Source organism: Protomyctophum parallelum (genome assembly GCF_964188405.1).
Source record: "Protomyctophum parallelum genome assembly, chromosome: 1".
Lineage (NCBI taxonomy): Eukaryota > Metazoa > Chordata > Actinopteri > Myctophiformes > Myctophidae > Protomyctophum > Protomyctophum parallelum.
The window spans coordinates 39,955,197-39,976,621 of NC_139697.1; the positions used below are offsets into that span (position 1 = coordinate 39,955,197).

General features: G+C 43.4%; 1 protein-coding gene across 1 annotated transcript; it reads left to right on the forward strand.

Annotated features, from left to right (window-relative positions):
- Positions 1-390: 390 nt before the first annotated feature.
- On the forward strand, positions 391-20,010 carry LOC310871931 (zinc fingers and homeoboxes protein 1-like). Its single transcript, XM_083783569.1, has 11 exons — positions 391-796; positions 4,177-4,697; positions 5,127-5,792; positions 8,638-8,764; positions 11,910-12,197; positions 12,408-12,840; positions 14,184-14,458; positions 14,742-15,008; positions 16,781-16,912; positions 17,691-18,163; positions 19,445-20,010. The coding sequence occupies exons 2-10, from the start codon at positions 4,339-4,341 to the stop codon at positions 18,153-18,155; spliced, it is 3,012 nt and encodes a 1,003-aa protein (XP_083639695.1). The 5' UTR covers positions 391-796; positions 4,177-4,338; the 3' UTR covers positions 18,156-18,163; positions 19,445-20,010.
- Positions 20,011-21,425: the final 1,415 nt, after the last annotated feature.

Consider the following 21,425-nt stretch of genomic DNA (forward strand, 5'->3'; position numbering starts at 1 on the left):
GGAGGTGGACCACTTTGGATGACGTCCCAACCGGAAATGACATGCCCAACAGGCGCTCCCAGCTTGTGGAGCGGTGCGCTCGGTTATGATATCAATAAAGTTCCGTCCTGTGATTAATCTCCGTCCTGAGCGCTGAGAGTAACTATTTGATAGGACGGAGACCTCCGTTTATGCCACTCAGGGTGTTAACAGTTTTTGTATTTAGTTGTGCTTGAAATATACCTATTCTGCAAACTGTTAATAAATACATCAATCAATCAACCAACCAACCAATCAATCAATCAATAATCATAATAGGAAGCCAACTACCGACTGTTATTTTGAAAAACACTGTCCCGGAAATTATGTCATAAACGGCGCTCGACTTTTCCTCCGAGGTGGAAAGCCTGGTGACGCGAGGTTAGCGCCGCTCGACAGCCGAATTTGCCGAATACACACAAAACATGCCCATCATCACCACCATCGGTGGTGAACTATCATCAGTGTGTTGCTGTGTGTGGCGTTTATAATGCACACCACGGGGGGTACAAAGTAAAAGAATGCGCGACGGGCAGCGCGCGACGGTGAACACATGAACCAGAGCTGTGAGACCGTGTGAGACACACAGATGTGCTGCTCGTCGCGTCGCCGCCTGACGCCAGGTCTAGCTACGTTGAAGGAAGGCGGAAGACTGTGTGCGTTTCGCTCCCCCCCCCCCCCCCCCACCCCATCGGAGAACAGACCGACGCTAGCATGCTAACGGCTAGCTGTTTGCAAACACAATGATGTGTGTTAACAACAACAACAACGGCACAAGGTAACAAAACACACACGCCACATGTGCATAGATAATATACGTTGAAGAGACGTAGTGGTGGGTTGCGTAAGAATATATTATTAACAGTTTACACACATTGACACTTCTGGAGAGAGAGAGAGAGGAAAAAAATAGACGTTCCCACAAATGTTAGCTAACGTAGTTGTTGGAAAGAGGATGTTGTGATTGTTCCTGTTTTCAGTTGTTCTCCTGGCTGAAAACGCATGCCAAGTTAGTAACAATCTGTTGGTTCAACTCTCTTCTTGACAGTAATAAATTGGTATATTGGTTCCATTTGTGCACTGTCCGATTTGCAAATGGATAAATGAATGCCACACAGCAATGTTGCATGACTTACTCAACAGATGACAGATGTCAATATGCATTTCATTTAGTGAATATTTCATTCTTCTCCTCATGGCCAACTACATGTCCAAGACCATGTATACATTATACAAAAATAGGGACAGCTTTTTGTTTTCAGAAGGATATGACGTACGTACGTATATAGTAGTAACGTGTTGGTGGCATATTTAGAAACAATCACTTTATTTAAATGTGTGGTGTGCCAGGCACATCAATATTATGCAGTTTCATATTACACACCGAGACATTATTGAAAATGCATCCAGGGCCAATGCAAGTTAACAGCTTGGAGAATGATACTATGAGGCTTCACACCAAAATGTCACTATTTAATGTTTGTTTTACAGGGGATAATTTTTGTATGCCATAGTTTGCATTTGATACAAGTTTGATTGTGTAACATGACATTGATCATGCATCATTTATGCCCATGAAGCAAATTAATCTGAACCACTGCAGCACTTATTTCAAGATAAATGAAAGTCTATAATCGATTCCATGGACCAGTAATATTTCAAAACAATTAAGTCCCCAGGACTTTTTTGTGTTATCCGTTTAGCCTGTTATTTATTACTGTACCTTGTGCTGTTTGCATTTCTGTCTAAAATATTCAATCAACCAATCAACATTCAGTTTATTTAAAATGTATTACATTTATACAATTATTATTATACATTGTTGATGTAGACAGGACTAACATTTGTAGGATAGACTTTACAATATCCAACAGATTTTAAGGAACCCTCCAGTTCAAACTAGCTTAAAGGACAACTTAAACCAGGGTTCATGTTTTAGGATGTTATTAGAGAAAGTAAAAGATGAGTGTTAAATGTTTTTCATTTGCTGCTTTCTTTCATTTTAACGATTTTGACTATTTTTGATAGGGGGGCAGGGGCATTCGAACAAGTGGCTAAATATGTATTTTTGTAAAGACAAATACGGCTTTCTTTATTATTATTTACTATAGTCCTACTAGACCCCAGGAAATTACATCTGGCCACAAAAGATCACGGGATCTATTGAATGTGAAGTGGGGGAGTTGACAAACTGACATATTGAGCCTACGACACACATATGACATCCTCCTAATATCTCCCTTTACATTCAGTAGATCCCGTAATCTTTTGTGGCCATACTTTTCCTGGGGTAAATAACAAAGAAATCGCTGTGAGAAATTGTAAAGCTAAAATGAAATGAAAGAAAGCAGCAAATGAAAAATAATTAATGCTCATCTTTTACTTTGTCTAATAAAATCCTAAAACATGGACCTTGGTTGAAAAAAAATCACACCCGTGTGAACTGAGTGGTGCAATTCCCCCTCACACCTCTCTCTCTCTCTCTGCAGCACTATCCCTCTCTCTGCTTCTGGCAAACAGCGCCCCTACTGGTGCTCATTATGGTGCTCATTAGAGTCATTAACACATACATAGGTGAACACATAGGCACATAGGCGGACACGGACATTGCTGTTGTATAGAGTGTCGCAGTCCCACCCCCTTTCAGAACGACGAGTGGCCCAGGAAATGAATCCCAATGCATTTTTCCCATAGGCTTTTCTTAAAGTTTTTATTTAAAGACGGTTACGCCATGGACAAAGCCAACTCGGATCGTGACAAATCATGACAATGAACACAATATTTTGGGCCGATCAAATCATTAGAAAAAAATAAATAAAGGCAGGACACAACACTATTTGTTTTTTTTTCTTCTTATAAATTATTTGATCTACCCAAAACATTGTGTTCATTGTCATGATTTGTCACGATCCGAGTTGGCTTTGTCCGCGGCGTAACCGTCTTTAAATAAATACTTTAAGAAAAGCCTATGGGAAAAATGCATTGGGATTCATTTCCTGGGCCACTAGTCGTTCTGAAAGGTGGTGGGACTGCGACACTCTATTGCATTGGAGTGGTTGCACCACTCAAAAACAAAGTTGTCCTTTAACTAGTAATTAATACTGACACATACTTGTGTGGAAATGAATGTGTCATTGACAGTTGTGACACTGAACACCTATAGTATATTTTCTAAATTTTTTAGACCTATCTTTGGTGTGTATTTTGTTAGCAAGGGTATAAGTATTTAAATATTTCTGCTAGGTTTCAGATAGCCCCTCTCGGAACCCTCCGTAAAGCTTTTCTGAAATTTGGAAGTCACTTTGCGTAGGGTCCCTGTGCGTATCTATATTTTCGTATTGAAATGATAGAACGCGGACATAAATATCGTCGTTAACGTCATGTCTGCGCTCTTTGACGGCTTCTTTTCCTTTGAGGGCTTCTGAATCTGTGAACTATAAGTACCTATAAATACCGCTGCGAATATCTCCTGTGGCGCGGAAGCTGTTAAGTATAGTATACTTTGTTTGACCGATTTGGTCGCATTGATTCTTCTTGTTTATTTACCGTTTATTTCCCGATGTGTGGTTGGCTTGTGCCGGCTACGTTCCTTTCTCTGATCTGCTCTGTCATAGCTATAGCGCCACTAGCTAGCCAGATAGGCGGTACAATGAGGTGTCAATTAACAAGGAAGGAAAAGAAGAATCAAAGCGACCAAATCGGTCAAACAAAGACCTAAAAATACTTAACGGCTTCCGCGCCACAGGAGATATTCGCAGCGGTATTTATAGGTACTTATAGTTCACAGATTCAGAAGCCCTCAAAGGAAAATAAGCCGTCAAAGAGCGCAGAAGGACGTTTCCGAAGGTATTCACGTTTATTTATGTGTGCGTACCCGGTGGCAGGGTGGAGGTGGAATAGGACCCCATGCTCTGGGTCTAAAAAATGTCAGAAACTTCAGTAGCATTGGGTTCTGCTTGTAGGGCTAGGTTTCAGCTAGTGTTCTTCTACTTCTACCCCATTTCAGCTCATTCTCTGGATATTTTCTACTAACTACAAGCATCAGTTTGCGATTAGTCTACAGTTTGCTCTCAACGTTCAGTGGAGCAAGTTGCATTTTTTCCAGAGAGCAGAAATGTCTTTAAAATAATCTGATTGTTTTGCCATTCTTTCGCACAGGAATTGAAGATTAAACAGTGATTAAATACACATTTGATCACACATGAGCCGCCCTGCTTTTATGGCGCTACAAGAAACCTTAGACGGCTCAAACTAAGTCACGGCTTTGAGTCACTCCAGCGGCAAACGCAGCACCCCAGAGAGCGAGAGCACACAGCCAGGATGGCTAGCCGGAGGAAGACCACCACTCCCTGCATGGTGCCTCCGCGAGAGGCCCAGGACTCGGACCAGGAGATGGAGGACATGGCTGCCGCCGAGGAGGCGCACGGCAACAACGGGACTAACGCCGGTATGCCCGCGGACATTTCCAATGAGAAGGGTCACGACGAGGACTCGGGGGGTAGGCAGGTGTCGGACCACTACATGGACTCCAACATGGCAGAGGGAGGCTACGAGTGCAAGTACTGCAGCTTCCAAACGTCGGAGCTCAACCTGTTCACCGTGCATGTGGACACGGAGCATCCGGACATAGTGCTCAACTCCTCCTACGTCTGCATGGAGTGTGACTTCCACACAAAGAGGTAGTAGGAAAGTGTGTGTGTGTATGTGTGTTAATATCCACAACTTTGAAGGTGTAGCGAAGCGAGTAGGATTTTCCCAAAATCAATGGCGTTACCTGGAGGCTTAGGAAGTTAGTGCACAGACCACATGCTCCTCTCAATCATCACTTATAACCCACTAGTCTAGTGTGTCTCGCTAGGGTGTCTGTATCTGCAGAGACCCTTCCCTCCGCTTGTAATTTCTTATTCTATTTTATTTACTGTGTATGTGGGACATTTCTGGGCATCAACCTTTTGGCCAGTAGGTGCACGTTATTGCTTGGTGTTGTTGAGCCAGAAAGCCAACTTTGAATGTTGTGTTTACAAACCGCAACTGACAATTCCTGCTCATGATTTTAACGTAACTGAAATGTAAAACGTGCCGTTCTTCTCCCGCCCCATCCCCCCCAGGTACGACGCCCTGATGGAACACAACTCGCGGCACCACCCTGGCGAGGACAACTTCATGCGGACGATGGTGAGGCGCAACAACCAGACTGTCTTCCAGCAGACGGTCAACGACCTGACGTTCGACGGCAGCTTCGTCAAGATGGAGGAGGACGAGGTGGAGGTGGAGACGTCCTGCCGCGGCATCGCCCTCAGCAAGACCCCCATCATGAGGATCAAGAGCAGGGCCGAGCCCAAGAAGTTTGTCAGCAGCGCTCACAAACTGTCCGCCGACGATGTCATCAAGGTGGAAAGCGACGACGAGGAGGAAGACGACGACGATGACGACAAGGGGCCTCCCACCCTCTCCCCCGCCCCGGTTTCCGCGGTCGCTCCCTCTCCTCGGCTCATGCCTTTTTCCACGGCGACGCCGATACAGGTCCAATCTGTACAGCCGAACATCATGATCGGCGGCCACAACATGCTCCAGTTCAAGACCAACGCCACCTCAGGCTATGGCGGTGCCACCATGCTGCCCCCGGGCACACTTGCTCAGGTTCTGTCTGCCTTACAGAACCAGCAGAACAGTAGCGCCCAGACTCAGACCCAGCTCCTCATCCCCATCAGCAGCATCCCCACCTACAACACCGCCATGGACAACAATGTACTGCTGGTCAGCGCATACAACAGGTACTGCAGCATACACAGAGGGGTGCTTGTGCAGGTCTGGAAAAGTGTGGAATTATGAATTGCTGTTTTCCAGACCTTAAACATTATGGAAGTGTGTGTTGAAAGTATTTTGCACATAGAGCATGCATAAAAAAACTAATATCAAAATCTGAAAATTGTCCACATGTGCACTCTAGTGTTCGTTTTCATAATTTCTGGCATTGCATTTTCTCATGTCATGCAAAATGTAAATTGTACTTGTGGCGGCACATGTACTAGCATCACCCCATTACATGTTGAAAAACAAGTTAAATAAAGTGGATCATTGTTTGGATCAAACCTTACATTCCTGTCCCCAAGTAAACCACTAAAGCATTTATGCAAAGTTTGCACTAAATAAATTGACATTCATTGCCATTGCCATCAGTCATCTACTGGGAAAAATGCCAATTCTCCCTGCCATTGCTTTGAGATAACCGCCGCTGATCAGAACGTCAGAATCCCATGAAAAATACACACTTGAAAGAGAAAAAAGTCTGGAATTCTTATTTGGGAAATGGCGAACACTGTTATATACTGTAGGAACGCATCCAAGGTGATGGAAGCACAGTAAGACATTGAGAGACATATGTAATGTATGCATGTGAGATTTATATATAGAACCGTTAATAATTTAGTATGGATACAGGCCCAAGTTGCTGTTCCTCATTTAGAAAATTCTTCTGTGTTTTAATATCGAGGGGAAAGAGGAAAAAGGAGTATTATTGTCACAGACAGTACATTTGCACTGAAGGGAAACGCCTAATGATACATTACTCTGTTACTGTACTATGGCGTAACTTGACAAAATGAACAGATCTGCAAGCTGACAAGTGACAATGCATTGCATCTCATTGCTTGCTTGTCAGCTTGTATATCTGGTGTTTTTGGCAAGTGAGTGCCATGCGTGATGGCTTTTAAGATACACTTATGAGAGTGCAGTGAATAAAGAATTGCTCTTTGCTAAATGATAGAAAACCTGTAGTTTCTTATATTCCACATCGATGATATCACTGGTAGTCAGGTTTCTGAACTGTCCACAACCCTCCTTTTTAGAGTAGACAAAAAACATATTGTAATTAGTGAGGACCAATTAGAAAATGGGTGAAGTAGTGTGTCACATAATAAAAAACAAGATTACTTTACAGGATCTCCTCACTGGTCAACAAAAACACCTTGAAGACCCTTGTACAAGGTTTCTTCTTCTATGCATGCACATCCTGGTACCACAGCACCTCAAAGGCTCTTAAAACTAGGCTCCAGACTTCCCAAAACAAACTGGTCAGGCTACTACTTGGCCTCACTCCCCGAACCCACCTCACCCCTGCCCACTTTGCTTAGGGTTGACAGCATCTTGCAATGGGTTTGGTCCACAAGATTCACTACACCACCAAGATACTGTACCTGTCTAAACCTCCTCAATGTCAACAAAGTTCACACCCACAACACCAGAGGGAGTTCAACAAACCATGTGCAACCCAGATTCGGCACAAACAAGGGACTAAATTAATTTCGCTCCTATGGCACCAAAATGTGGAACGCCCTACCAACAGCCATTAAGACACGCGAATCCCTTGACTCATTCTAAACCGCTCTCAAAGGGCACCTACGGACGCCGAACAGCTGCAATTCGAAACAGCCCCCGTAAAATCTGAATCCCCCTTTACTCCTTACTGTTTGTTTCTTTTCCTTTTTTACCTTCTTGCATGATTGCCTGTTTTTTATATAGAAGTGTATATTTGTTCGTCTCTAAATGTTCTGATGAATTGAAAATGTGGACCCTGTTGTAAACAAGTGTAATGCTTTATCAGTGTGTCGTCCACAGTAACACTCTTTGTATTGAGTTGTGTGTTCATGTGAAATGTACCCATTCTGAAATAATAAATATTTCAATCAATCAATCAATGAATCACAGGACCAAATAATAAATCATGACAGGTTATTATGTAAGCCTGATGATTCTGTCCTGTAGAACACAGCAACTTGAATGTTGGGCACAGAAACATTTTTGTTGGAGGTTTGGCTGTAGTCTACTGTAATTGATTTGTTGGAGGTTTGGCTGTAGTCTACTGTAATTGATTTTGCAAAACAATGAAGGCATTCTTAGTGCCTTCAAGCATGTGTCCAGGCACATACTCATATCTCAGCTGAATGTTTTATTTCATAGTAGTTGTGCAGTAAAAGTACATTTGTCTCTGAGATGTAGAAGTAAAAGTGTAGAAAATTTGAAATACTCATAAATGTACCTCACAATTGTACTTAAGTACACTACTTGAGTAAATATACTCAAAAGGTCAAGAAAATCAAAGTCAACTGCATCTGTAAAATGCAAATACTTGTCTGAGACCTGGGTCCTCCTATGGCCTTTAACTCACGAGGATGAGGAGTGCTCACAGACATGCATGGATCCCTTTGGCATCCGTGTTAACCGATGAGTGTAAACACACACCAGCCTCACTCAGTGCTGGACTCTTGGCATCTGTTCCGTTTTCTCATGAGAAACAACTCTAGGAAAATACACTGCAATAGATGTTGTTGTTAATTAATACTCTTGGCTGATATTAACAGGAAGTGGGATATGAACATTTTAGTCTGTTACTCGAAAGGACAGTAGTCACTGTAGTGCTCTGAAAATAGCAGATATACAAGCTCACAATAAACATCCCATTTCAAGACAGTGTTTTTCTAGATTGGCTATTTTCTGTTACACGGCATGATGTGCAACACAACTGGGGCTTATCTCCTCTCTTCAGCTTCCTAAATTCTCAGGCTCACAGCGGATGTAGACCAATCAAAACTAACATCAACAATTATGTTTGTATTGTAGGTTCCCTTATCCCTCTGTTTCCGAGATCATGGGACTGTCGTCACAGACCAAGTTCAGCGAGGAGCAGATCAAAGTGTGGTTCTCGGCTCAGCGGCTGAAACATGGGGTCAGCTGGACACCAGAGGAGGTGGGTGATTTACACTCTGTATACAAGAATAAGAATGAAAAACACTTGCATACTGAGGGCACCGATGCTATAATAGATGCCTTCATTGCACCAAAGGTTGCTGTGACGTTTCGAGCACAAGGCTCTTCCTCAGACTAAGGTGAACACAGAGGAACACATCTTTATACAACCCTGAACCCACTAGTTATGATCACTTGGACTGGGTACAATCTCACATGATCAGGACAAGTCAAGATGGTGAGGGACATCAATGTAAAGTGACATGCATGATTTTAAAGAAACAATAAATATACATAAAAAAGGTCACTATAAGACAATTGTATACAACATGACACACACATACATTCATAAATACATTGTCTATGATTCAACATTATACAACATTGTACTTGTGGGGTTAGAACAGAGGAATATAAATTAGAAGACCTACACACTGCCATCAAGCTGTTAGGCTGTCATAAGGTGTGTGGTAATAGAGGATCCTCCATTATTCTACAAAGTGAAATATGTAGGGGCAATACCTGAAAACACAGATACAGAGACCTAGGCAGAAGGGGGAGACAAATCAATGTCCAAGAATAGAACTAACATCATAGAAAGGGGCGGATGTCCATTTCTTCTTTAAGACTCTTGGGAGACATAGTTTTCACTATCCAGAGCATTCATGTCACCACTACGTCGTGGGAGCTGAGCATGTGCTATACCCACACGTATACTACTTGTCGCTCAGCACCTGCCCAAGTTTGGGTTGAGGATGTGCATGTCTTTGCTCTTTTTTTCTTGATTTGCAATCTGTGTCATAAGCCAATTTGTCTATGTACGAGGTCCCCAAATTAATCGCTTAATGTGCAACATTCTTTTCTCACTCAACAGTAAACAAGCCAACATACAGTATACAGTAATAATAAAGTTACACTTTATAATACTAAATTGTCAAATACAATTTACAATTTACAATTTAGGCATTTAGCAGACGCTCTTAATCCAGAGCGACTTACATTTAAGCAAGAACAAAAGCATGGGAATACATCACATAAAAGCATTTATAAATATCATGAAACATGCGTAAGCTAAGAAAGTAACAGTGGAATATCTATATAATGAAACTATACATACACTATACATATAAACTATACATATTTACTACTATGCTATACATATGTACTATGGCGTGCTATAACTATTTACAATACAATTATAGTGCTGTCTACATAACATGCTATAAGTCTGTGTCAAATGCTATCTAAGCAAATAAGCAAATATTACGTGAGAAAGAAACACACCGTGAAAATTGCCGATCTACCGACTACTCGACTACCCGTAGAGCCTGTAGTTTGTTTATGTCAAAGTCAAACTAAATGTATTGACTTTAAACTCCCCAGCTCAAAGATGGTTATTTTGGGGGGGTGGGGGTCACGGCAATGAAAAGTTTGGGAACCCTTGTGATACAGGATATTACCTCATGCACTGTATAGGTTTCCAGATGTTTCCTCATGAAACAGTACCTACTCAGTTCAGTAGATGTCTATCTTCAGCCTTCTATTGGGAATGAGCATAAAATCATTGCTGATCTAGTTGCATAGCCAGTATGGCAAAGCGTCAAAGGTGTCTAGTAGAAATGATGATAGAAATGTTGATTTTTACACCACACGCTCCTCTGCAATCAGAGCTCTATGCAGGGACTATTACTGCGCAGCAGACAAAGGAAAACAAAATAAATTACATTTTACTCGACGAGCTTAATGAAAACCTTACCAGAGACTCTGCCTCCTTGCTACCAGCAGTACCTGGTAGTTTTCCACTGTGGGGCAGGTGCTCCACAAACTGCCTTATCGCCTAAACACATGGACAAGCTTTTGTTCTTTTAGCCTATAAGAATTAGAAACACAGCATGGTAGGACTGATATCTTTTTTCATAATTGTCTATTTGGTGTAATCAGCATACTGATATCATAATGTTGTTCTCTTAATCTAGCTGCGTTTGTCTGCAAGATTTGTAGTAATCTAAACAGCTAAAGGGATGTCACTGCATTTACGAAGCTACGAGCACCGAGTAAATGCCGACTGACTTCGTTCATTCATGTCTATATTTTGAACATGTATGTCATGGGCTTACACTAAATATATACTGTATATGCTCTACCTACCGCAGAGCTCTGGCGGTGTGTTTTACCGTTGTCAAGTTGTTGTATAATTAATTGACGGAATAGTTGGATGGAGGAGTGACATATCCTGACATTTTCAACTACCTAGTGAATTCTCCAGATTAGTATTAATAATTAGTTAGTTTTAACACACAGAAATAGCCTATAAAACGAAACAACAGATATATCTGGGTATTGAAAACCTCAAGGGAATGCGACCGTGACGTACTACCGTGCGACCACTTTAACTTGAGATTTACAATGCTAGCACTTTTGACACAGTATATTATAGTACATTGTGGGTTGTATATTGAGATGGCAGGTATGTGACATTGAAAAGGACAAATCAAATGTATGGGACACTTCATTAGAACACAAAAAAATCGCCTCAGCCTCAGTAATCAACTAGTGAAATGAGGGTATTTTATGATGCCTCTCATAGGGATTGCATTGACAGCTGCAGTACACCGTTCTAACGGACCTGAAGTGGGGCCGCTGGCTCATTTGGGGGCGTGACATTTGTAGTCCCGTGTTCTATGAGGGGACTTTCTACCGTAGTAAGCAGTTGTGTAAATAGCGGATCTACAAGCTCACAGTGTATCGCATAGTGACTATGACGTCAAAGTATAAAGTGTATTGTCTGTATAGATTATTTGTCATATCTGCCCTGTATAACTTCAAAGCCGAAAAGCCAAAATATGGAAATGTCATTTTTACTTATATACTCCAAAGTTCAATGAGTGTGTGTGTGTGTGTGTGTGTGTGTGTGTGTGTGTGTGTGTGTGTGTGTGTGTGTGTGTGTGTGTGTGTGTGTGTGTGTGTGTGTGTGTGTGTGTGTGTGTGTGTGTGTGTGTGTGTGTGTGTGTGTGTGTGTGTGTGTGTGTGTGTGTGTGTGTGTGTGTGTGTGTGTGTGTGTGTGTGTGTGTGTGTGTGTGTGTGTGTGTGTGTGTGTGTGTGTGTGTGTGTGCGTGCGTGCGTGCGTGCGTGCGTGCGTGCTGCAGGTGGAGGAGGCCAGAAGGAAGAAGTTCAACGGCACTGTGCAGGCCGTGCCGCAGACCATCACCGTCATCCCCGCCAACCTCGCCGCAGCCACCAACGGCCTGCAGTCCATCTTCCAGACGTGCCAAATCCTGGGCCAGCCGGGGCTCGTTGTCACGCAGGTGTCCGGCAACGGAGGCACCATCACCACCCCCATGGCCGCCCCCATCACTCTGACGGTGGCTCCCTCTGTCACCGTGAGCGGCCAGAACAAAGTGTCCGAGGCGTCCACAATGGAGTCAAAGACACAGGTGAAGGACTGGAAAATTCTTCCTCTGGATTCATGTTTTTTTTTTGCTTGGCTTCGTTCAGATTAAGTTACTAAGTCTACAAACTAAGTTTAGTCTACAAATATCCGAGGCAAGCATCAAAAAGTACTGTAACCTGTGCGTGTGTTTGTGTTCTGAAATATATTCAACACTGCCTGTGAAGGAACGATAATGTATTTCCGTATTCCTCAGGGCTTAACCGGTTCAAGCAGTCCTCTGAACACAGACTTGCTTGGTGCCAAGCCCAAGAAGTCAAAGGAGCAGCTGGCCGAGCTGAAGGCCAGCTATGGCCGGCGGCAGTTCGCTACAGAGGCAGAGATCTCTCGGCTGATGCGCATTACCAGCCTCACCAAGCGTGCAATCAAGAAGTGGTTCAGCGACACACGCTACAACCAGCGCAACTCCAAGGACCAACACGGGCTCCCGCTGAACGACCCACCTCCTCTGACCAGAGCAGCAACACCAGGCAGCGGAGGCGTCAGCCGGAATAGTAGCAGTAGTAACAAAATGGCCGCCGCCAACAGCAACATGACCATCGTCATTGACTCCAGCGACGACGCCAGCGACAACTCCCCGACGACGGCCAACCCTCCCGGTTCTTCGTCATCGTCCTCCTCATCCTCAAGTAAGCCTGTCACAATTATTACATAATCCTCTAAGCGCAATTATTTGAGATGATCGCAATTATTTTGTCGTGATCGTCCTAATAGTTTCCATGTTGAAAAATGTTCGTACATTAAAAATAGCTGAAATAGCTGATCTACAAGACGTGTTGTAAGCTTGTAGATTACCTTTTCCACAATGTTTTTTTAAGATGAATGAATATGTCAGTAATTTTCTTTGTATTCTTATGTTATTGTCTCCACCAGCCGAAGGCATGGGGGAGAGTATGTTTTGCACTCCGTCCGTCCGTGTGTCCGTCCGTCCGTGTGTCCGTCTGTCCGTGTGTCCGTCCGTCCGTCCGTGAGCAGCTCATCTCGGCCACCGTTAACCCGGTCGATGCCAAATTTTGCACACACACTCCCTGGATGCCAACCATGAACCTCTGCCCCAAACTTTCCAGAACGGCCTGTTATAGCGCCACCAGGAGGCCGCTTTGTGCAAAACAAGTTTTTGCACAGTACACCTACAGATTGTGTCCAAACATCACGCAAATTGGTACACAGTCTCTCTAGAGCCATTCAACCAAACCGTCTTTCAGATTTCTCAGACTCCATCCTGATTGGTTAAGATTGGCTTCCAAAATTCACAGGAGTGCTCAGTTTCAAACCAAATGCTGCAAATCATGAACACATCGCGTGATTTCCGTGAAATTGTGCACCCACATTCCCACTAGGCCGAGGACGAAATGCCACATGAACAATTTCAACTCAGCCTCAAGGTGGCGCTATAACTGGCCCAAAAGTGTTTTTACCTCTAACTGCACGGATCTGTGGATAACTTTGTATGCCAACTCCCTAGAGGCCAAGGAAAAACCTTTGCCTGGAACTTTTCACATCTGCTCTTTATAGCGCCACCAGGAGGCCGACATATGTAAAACACATTTTCTATTATTATTCCTTCACATTTTATCCAAATTTCACGCAAATCGGTACACATGATCTCCATAGTCATGTGATCAAGACAGGTTTGTTTGATTTCTCATATTCCATCCTGATTGGCCACGATTGGCTCCTACAGTTTTCAGGAGTAGCAAATGGCCACAACTCCTCAACGCAGCGTCCGATTGCGATGAAACTGTGCACGCATATTCCCACTAGGCTGAGGAAGAATCCTGGTGGAGACCTGTGCCGATTGGCACTTTATCTAGTTTGTTATCTGCCTTGTGCATGTTTGATTACGAGGCAAACAGAAAAAAAAAATAACTCGTATATTTCGATGTTCAGTGCCAATGAAACACAATGAAATAATGAATCGCAATATTAGTGTGACAATTAATCGTCAACTTAAAATGTGTAATCATGACAGCCCCACCCTCGAGCGACCCGCGGGTCAAGTTTCGCAACGCCTTCCCGGACTTCACCCCTCAGAAGTTCAAGGAGAAGACCCCGGAGCAGCTGCTGGTGCTGGAGGCCAGCTTCCACACTCTGGACACGCCGTCGGACGAGGAGCTGAGCCGCCTGCGCGCCGAAACCAAGTTGACGCGGCGCGAGGTCGACGCCTGGTTCACCGAGAGGCGGAAAGCGGCGGAGGCGTCCAGACTAGACGCCGAAGCCGACGCCGCCGGGGACACTGCCGAGAAGGTAAAGCCTATACATTCGGCCATTTGAAAATAGCCGGTCTACAAGCTCACAATGCAAGTCACACCGCAAGCTTGTAGATCTGCTATTTTCAAAAGACGTTTGAAAACTTGAAATGGGATATTCTGCACAATAAGTACGTTCTACATTTGGTACATGAAGTACATTTTGATACTTTTGTACGTCTACTCAGGTACATTTTGAATATCGGACTTTTACTTGTAACAGAGTACCGGTACCCCTTTACGTAAGTAAACAATGGGATTTATTTTTCCACCACTGAAAGCCTGCCGGGGCGTCCTCCACCGCTCATGAGCGTCAGTCGGCCACACCCCCCTCCTCCGGGCGGAAAATCGTGAAGAAGACTCCGGAGCAGCTGCACGTGCTGAAGTCAGCCTTCGTGCGCACCCAGTGGCCCACATCCGAGGAGTACGACCAGATGGCGGAGGACAGTGGCCTGCCTCGGACCTACATCGTCAATTGGTTCGGAGACACACGCTACGCCTGCAAGAACAGCAACCTCAAGTGGTACTACCTCTACCAGAGTGGCAAGGTACTTTGCTACATCATCATCACTCAACAGTTAGCCCATTCTGACCTGAGATCAGATTCATACGAGGTTTCCACTGGGACACACACTGGTCTGATGAACCCATTCTGACCCGAGATCAGATTCTAAAAATGTCAGTAGTTCTTCGATTTTTCAAAAAATAGCAGACCTACAAGCTCGTATCGCGCCACTCGGTGGCGCGATATGAGCTTGTAGATCTGCTATTTTTAAATAGCTAAAGCATGACATGATGCCGACACCAAAATGGGTTCCCTTTCAGAATGGGTTAATCAGCCATTCTCAGTGTAACGGGAAAGGATTAAACCAGTGGTCTGGCATGTTTACTGTGACTCCAGGTTTGACTCAATTATTAAAATATACACGGAAACCATAAACAAAGGTGAAATGATATCTAAAAAGTTAGAGGTTCTTTAGTTTCCTATTGATTGAAGGGTAAAAATTATCTTTTTCATAGTATCATTATTAGCTTTTCACATCTGTCCCTTCTGAGGACGTACGGTTGGACGTACAGGTGGTTACAGTAGCACAGAATTGCATTGATCTCTCACCCATTGTACTGTAGGCTACCACCTATACTCATACATACCAGTAAGACGCCTGGGGGCTCAGCGCTTCTCGCCCTCAGGGCGGCTGCGTGGCGGCATACTGCTGGGCGAACCCTGGCGCTTTGGCATGGGGGGGGTCAGATCAACATATGGAATGAATTCTGTACTGGCCATATATGGAGCGTGTCTTGAGTGTACAGGGTTTGATGAGGTAAGATCAACATAATGGAATGTCAGAACAGGTCAGCTCCATTTATGGAGATCTAAGGCTTTGAGGTTTTAGGCCAGATGTAGAGTTGCTGGCCGGCTCCATATATGCAGATCTAGGTGATGATCCAGTCTTCTCCATGTATGGTTATCCATGTTTTTATGAGGTCAGTGTCGTGATCTTCAATATGGAAACGGCCATATATGGAGCGTGTCACGAGGTGTGACGGACTGAAGGCCATATATGGTGGTGTGACGTGTCACGATGCGTAATGGACTGACAACCATATATGGAGGCGTGACCTGACCTGACTGACTGACAGGTTTTGTAGGTTTTCGTAGCCGCAAAAATCTACATTACTAGAATTAATTCTACTGATTTTCAAAATTAATTAAAACTGCCCATGCTGAAATTATAGGATCTGTCCATTTCTCATCCTTCTCTCTCTCTCCTTTCTCTCTCTCTTTCTCTCACACACACACACACACACACACAATACATAGTTTAGTTGGAGCAAAACAAAATGCGATCTGAGACAGACAATGCAAGACCTTTAGTCACTCGAGACTTAACGGTGTCCCATCGTCCATGGGACGTTAAAATATGTATTTGGGACAAACATGAATCCCCTGGGATGCAGACAGCATGAAGAGGATGTTGTGAGCCGACTGCGCATACGACATTACTCTCTCACAGACGGTGCGCAAATCCGCAGCATGAGATCCACAGAATGCTTGCTGGAAGTTACCGCAGGCTGATCTTCCTCCTCAGGTAGTACTAGAAAAGCTCAGGTTGCTAAAACGTTACAGTATGTACATGATGGAGATTAAATGTAAAACGTTACAGTATGTACATGCTTTGATGGAGATTAAATGTAAAACGTGCGTTTCCAATCCGTGAATCAACACCTCACAGAAAGCATACACGTATTCCCTCCCATTCCTTCCTTCCCATCGATTCACTTTGACAAATGATTCCTGTATTTGATTGGTTGATTCAAGGTGGATGAGGCTCTGAATGGTGGGACCAAGACCCCGAAGAAGCCTCGTAAGCGTTTCCGTGGCTGGTCCAGGAGGACGCGCAGGCCTAACCCCTGCAAACGTTCAGCACAGGGGGGCGCCACTGCCATCAAGGTCTGTGTGACTTTCATAGCAACATGTTAATGTATGACATATGTTTTGCATCATTTCATTTGCAGCACAAAAGGCTTCAGCAGACAGAAATTGTGTACGAAAATGTTATGAAAATGTGCAAAAATCGGTGGTGGAATAGAGAAGAAGATATAAGTATGCCTGCAGTTGAAAGAGTGGCATGGAATCTGTATGAGTTGTATACAGCTGTGGTTTGCAGTCAATAACACGAAAGGCAAGTCAAAGGCATAACTGTAGGCATATCCATGCTAAATAGCTTCTCACTGTGTAAACCTTTATTTTGTATTTACGGTACTAATGAAAACAAAGGGTGTATAAATTGCCTTTGTATTTAAGTGAGTGCACACAACAGTTCAACATTTCATGAAAATAAACATAATAATATAATATTACTATAATAATGTGTGGATTTCCCAAAATCCTAAGACACACCTGGACTTCTCCCAAGGTGCCACCAGTGTGCCTCGGCACACCGTTTGTGAAACCACTGCGGTATTACACAGTATACATTCATCTTAAAGTGAGTGCACTGCACACACAATTGTTAGTATGACAATAAAAATAAAAAGTTTGTATATTACAATAATAATGTGTGGTTGTCACAAAATCCTAAAACACACCTGGACTTCTCCCGAGGCGCCAAGGTGCCTCGGCACACCGTTTGTGAAACCACCATGGTACACACAGTATACATTCATCTTAATAATTTAACTTTATGAATTGATCCTTTTCTTTATTTTCCCTTTTACGTCGAACCAAGGTGAAGACGGGCAAGTCTTTCCTGAAGGAGCACTACCTCAAGTACCGCGTCCTGAACGAGAAGGACCTGGACGAGCTGGTGAACAAGTCTAGCATGAGCTACGAGCAGGTGAGGGAGTGGTTTGCCGACACCGCCCAGAGGGAGGAGGAGGCCAAGGCGCCCTTCAGCGACGGAGACGACGGGGGCGCTGCCGCCGACGTAGGAGCTGAGGAGGAGGAGGAGGAGGAGGAAGGGGAGATGGGGGAGGAGGAGGAGGAGGAGGAGGCACACGCAGAGGACAGCGAGGGAGAGATGGAGGTTAGAGAACAAGGGGAGGAGGAGGTGGCGACCATGGACAAGGAGGAGGAACGGAAGACGAATGAGGGCGATGGGAAGACAGAAGCTGAAGCAGCCGAGGAGGAGGAGGAGGAAGACGAAACTCAAGGTGACAGCCAATCACAGCCACAGACAGAGGAACAGACATGAACAGCCAGGTGGGTGATGTCTTGTATTTGTTTTGCAAGTATTATTATGGAGAATGAAAAACAAGTCTACACAAGCCTCTTAACTCAGCCTTAACTCACTCACACTGCCAGATTAAACACCTAAATCACTGCCAAGTTTAATTTCGTGTTTCATTACCTTTTAAGTAGTCACAGAATATTCATCTCCAATACGATCGCTGTGCGTTACAGAGAGAGAGAGAAAGAAAGGAAAACGGTCCAATGAAAATGCTATGGTGGTCGCCGCGGAAGTTGAACCATACAGGAAGGGAGATAGACGTGTTTTAGAAATTAACTCTAATATGGGAGTGGATGGATCATGGGATCTGTGTTTTAGTGGACACGTGATTTCCTGGTTCCTGGATTCATTGAGACTCGGTGAATCATAGGTTAGCTAAGAGCTTTTGAAAAGAAACACGTCAAAACCTGTGATTGGCAGAGAATGAGTTGTGATTTATTTATACTTCGTTTGTTTGTCGGTGTGGTGCACTGGAAAAAGCTGATTTACCATGCAGCGTGAGCTTGTAGATATTTTCAGTGCGTGATACCTGGCACGCACCAAGTATATTTCACCCAACGCGGTGCGCAAGTATAAATCATGCAGAAATCCAACAGGCACAGCAAAGCCTTTATTACACAGCATGATTTACAATATCGGAATGAGGATCGGCACAGTCGTTAATACATATGTATTACTATTAGTTCTATATAAAATTATTTTATATGCAGTTCTCCCTTCTTCGTAAAAGTATACAAATATTCCATATGCTGTTTATGCCTTTGGAATGTGTACCTTTAGTTGTTATATGGACTTGTGAAGAGCACACTCATCTCGTACCCCAATTAGTTCGATTGTATTCTTCCTTTACTCAAAGTGATTTATCAGCGTTTGGAACCTTTTGGACATACATTGTGGGGATGTGTCTAAATAATCTAGCATAAATGGTGGAAAGAAAGGAAGTGCATGTCTAACTGTGATGGCGTTAGTTGAAATGTCCCCACTTTGCCCCTTCAGCTAGATAATGAATAAGGCGGTGCTTACTTACTCAACACTTGATGTCACCCTGTGGTGTTGAGTGGAAGGTTCATGGTTTCATTGAGTAGAACATGTTGCCTGCAGAGTGCCTGCAAAGAGCCACGGTAGACCACTATTAGATATACGATATAAATAGACGCCAGACGGGGCCAATTTGCGCAATGTTAACCAAAATGTGGAGTATTCTTGGAGCCATATACTACTCTGGTATTCATTACATCTTTTCCATCTTACAGAATTGATGTTGCGTTCCCCTACTGTGGAGAGAGGACACACAGAACAAAAATATGTCAGTGTTTCTCAACTGGGAGGTTCGGGACCCAAAATGTTGGCTGTGAAAGGCATGTACAGGGTTATGGACAAAGACCATCTTGGGTTGTGTAATACTGTGTTGACTAATTTGTTATTTTGTGCCTTCATGGCCAGGGTAAAAATCTGGGTCCCGATTGCAAAAGCATTTGAGAACCATTGGTATATGGAAACCAACAAAGAGACACTTAAGTAAAAAGACAAAGAAACACATTTTGTTTTTTATTTTGTGTTTGTATTGGCTGTAAAAGCTGTGGGGACCAACCAACCAGACGTGTCAATGTCACACGAGACGACACGTATTCGCCAAATGCCACGGGGCAAAGGTCAACCTGAGCATCTTCCACCTCTGGCCCAGTGAAAAATGGCAGGCTTTTATTTTGTTCCAAAATGGCGAGGCTGTCATTTTGACCGAATGTTGTTTTTATTTTATTTTTTTACAAACGGTAATGTTTTACAGTTAACCTTGATACTATAAAATAAAATCATCCAATACATTTCTATGAGGTGAAACCTCAACTCCTTTTCTTGTAGGTTATATAATAACTTTCTTCAGAAGATCCATCATCAGATTTTCCTCAAGGGAATGATCTCCCCCAACAATCTGATCTTTCACAACTTTTGATGTTGTAACGGTTTTTAAAAACCCCACTGTTTTTCTTGTGAATAGACTACTTAAATCAGTGCCATTCTGTTTTTAAGTGCTGGAGTAATTCTGCTTCAATGTTTTTAGTTTTGTATGTGTTCTGTTCATTTGTTAAATCATGACAACGGAACTGGGGACTGAATCCATTGTAATATTATGCTATTAGTTCTTTGAATGGGTGACATTTCTCTCTCCGCAGGTGTTTGGGTCCGTTCCATTTCAATATCATCAAATCAGCACATAGTTAGTTATAAATTCAAGACCGTCATGAGGTTAGTGCCCTGAATCCTTAACTTCCAGCGTGATATGGCTCAAATTAATGAATGCTCTGTGCATAAAACAGCGAATAAACAATAGGACACGCGGTTTTAGAGAGAGCCTTGCACTTGCAGAGATAGGCCCGGCGGAATTCATCCCGGCAACAGCTAATGTCGGTACTCTGTCCACTAACGGCCATATGTGTCCTTGAAAAGTAAAGCCTGATCGACAAGCTCCAAACGAGTGGCGTTGTCCTACGCCGGTAAAACACAGAAAAACAATAGCATGATTTATAGTGTACTTTGTTGTATGACGGTGTCCTGTGCCGAAAATAGCCGATCTACGAGCTCACAACACACCACGTCGTCCTACGTCGGCGAACGGAGACGCTGTCATGTGACAAAGTATAAATTAGACACAGGACACTGACTCTACACCCAGAGGCCCACACATAGTGACTTTCACTGGATACGTATTCAACCGTATTCTGTGTTTTAATGCAGATCTGATCTGATTTGATGGAATTGAAAGGGGATCAATCTCAAGCCCTGTTATACTGTTGTATGTGGGGCTGTCCAAATGAAACTATGGCACGCGTGCTCTACTTCAGGAAATAGGCCACTTTTACCTCAGTCATTTAAGCTACCAAGTCAGAAGATTGTGATATTTACACTTTAGACAGTTCTTTTTTTTTTAGAGAGAGAATACAATAATGTATGCATGAATATGGGTCTTTTACTACACAGTAATAAAAGGTCTCTGACTCTCTCAGATGGCGTTTCTATTCCTACGCCACCAAAGTAAAAAAGAAAAAAAAAAAGTGAATTACTTTAAAGGCATAGTTATTAGTGCATTTTTCTTTTCCTTGAATACGGGTGTACTAGCATACAATGTCTTTCAGGTGTTCCGCAGGACAAAAACATAGGCTAATATTCTTCTAGGGGACAAGAAACCACAAGCACTTCGCTCGGTTCCTGTGAGGACCTTTTTAACTTTTTCTTACG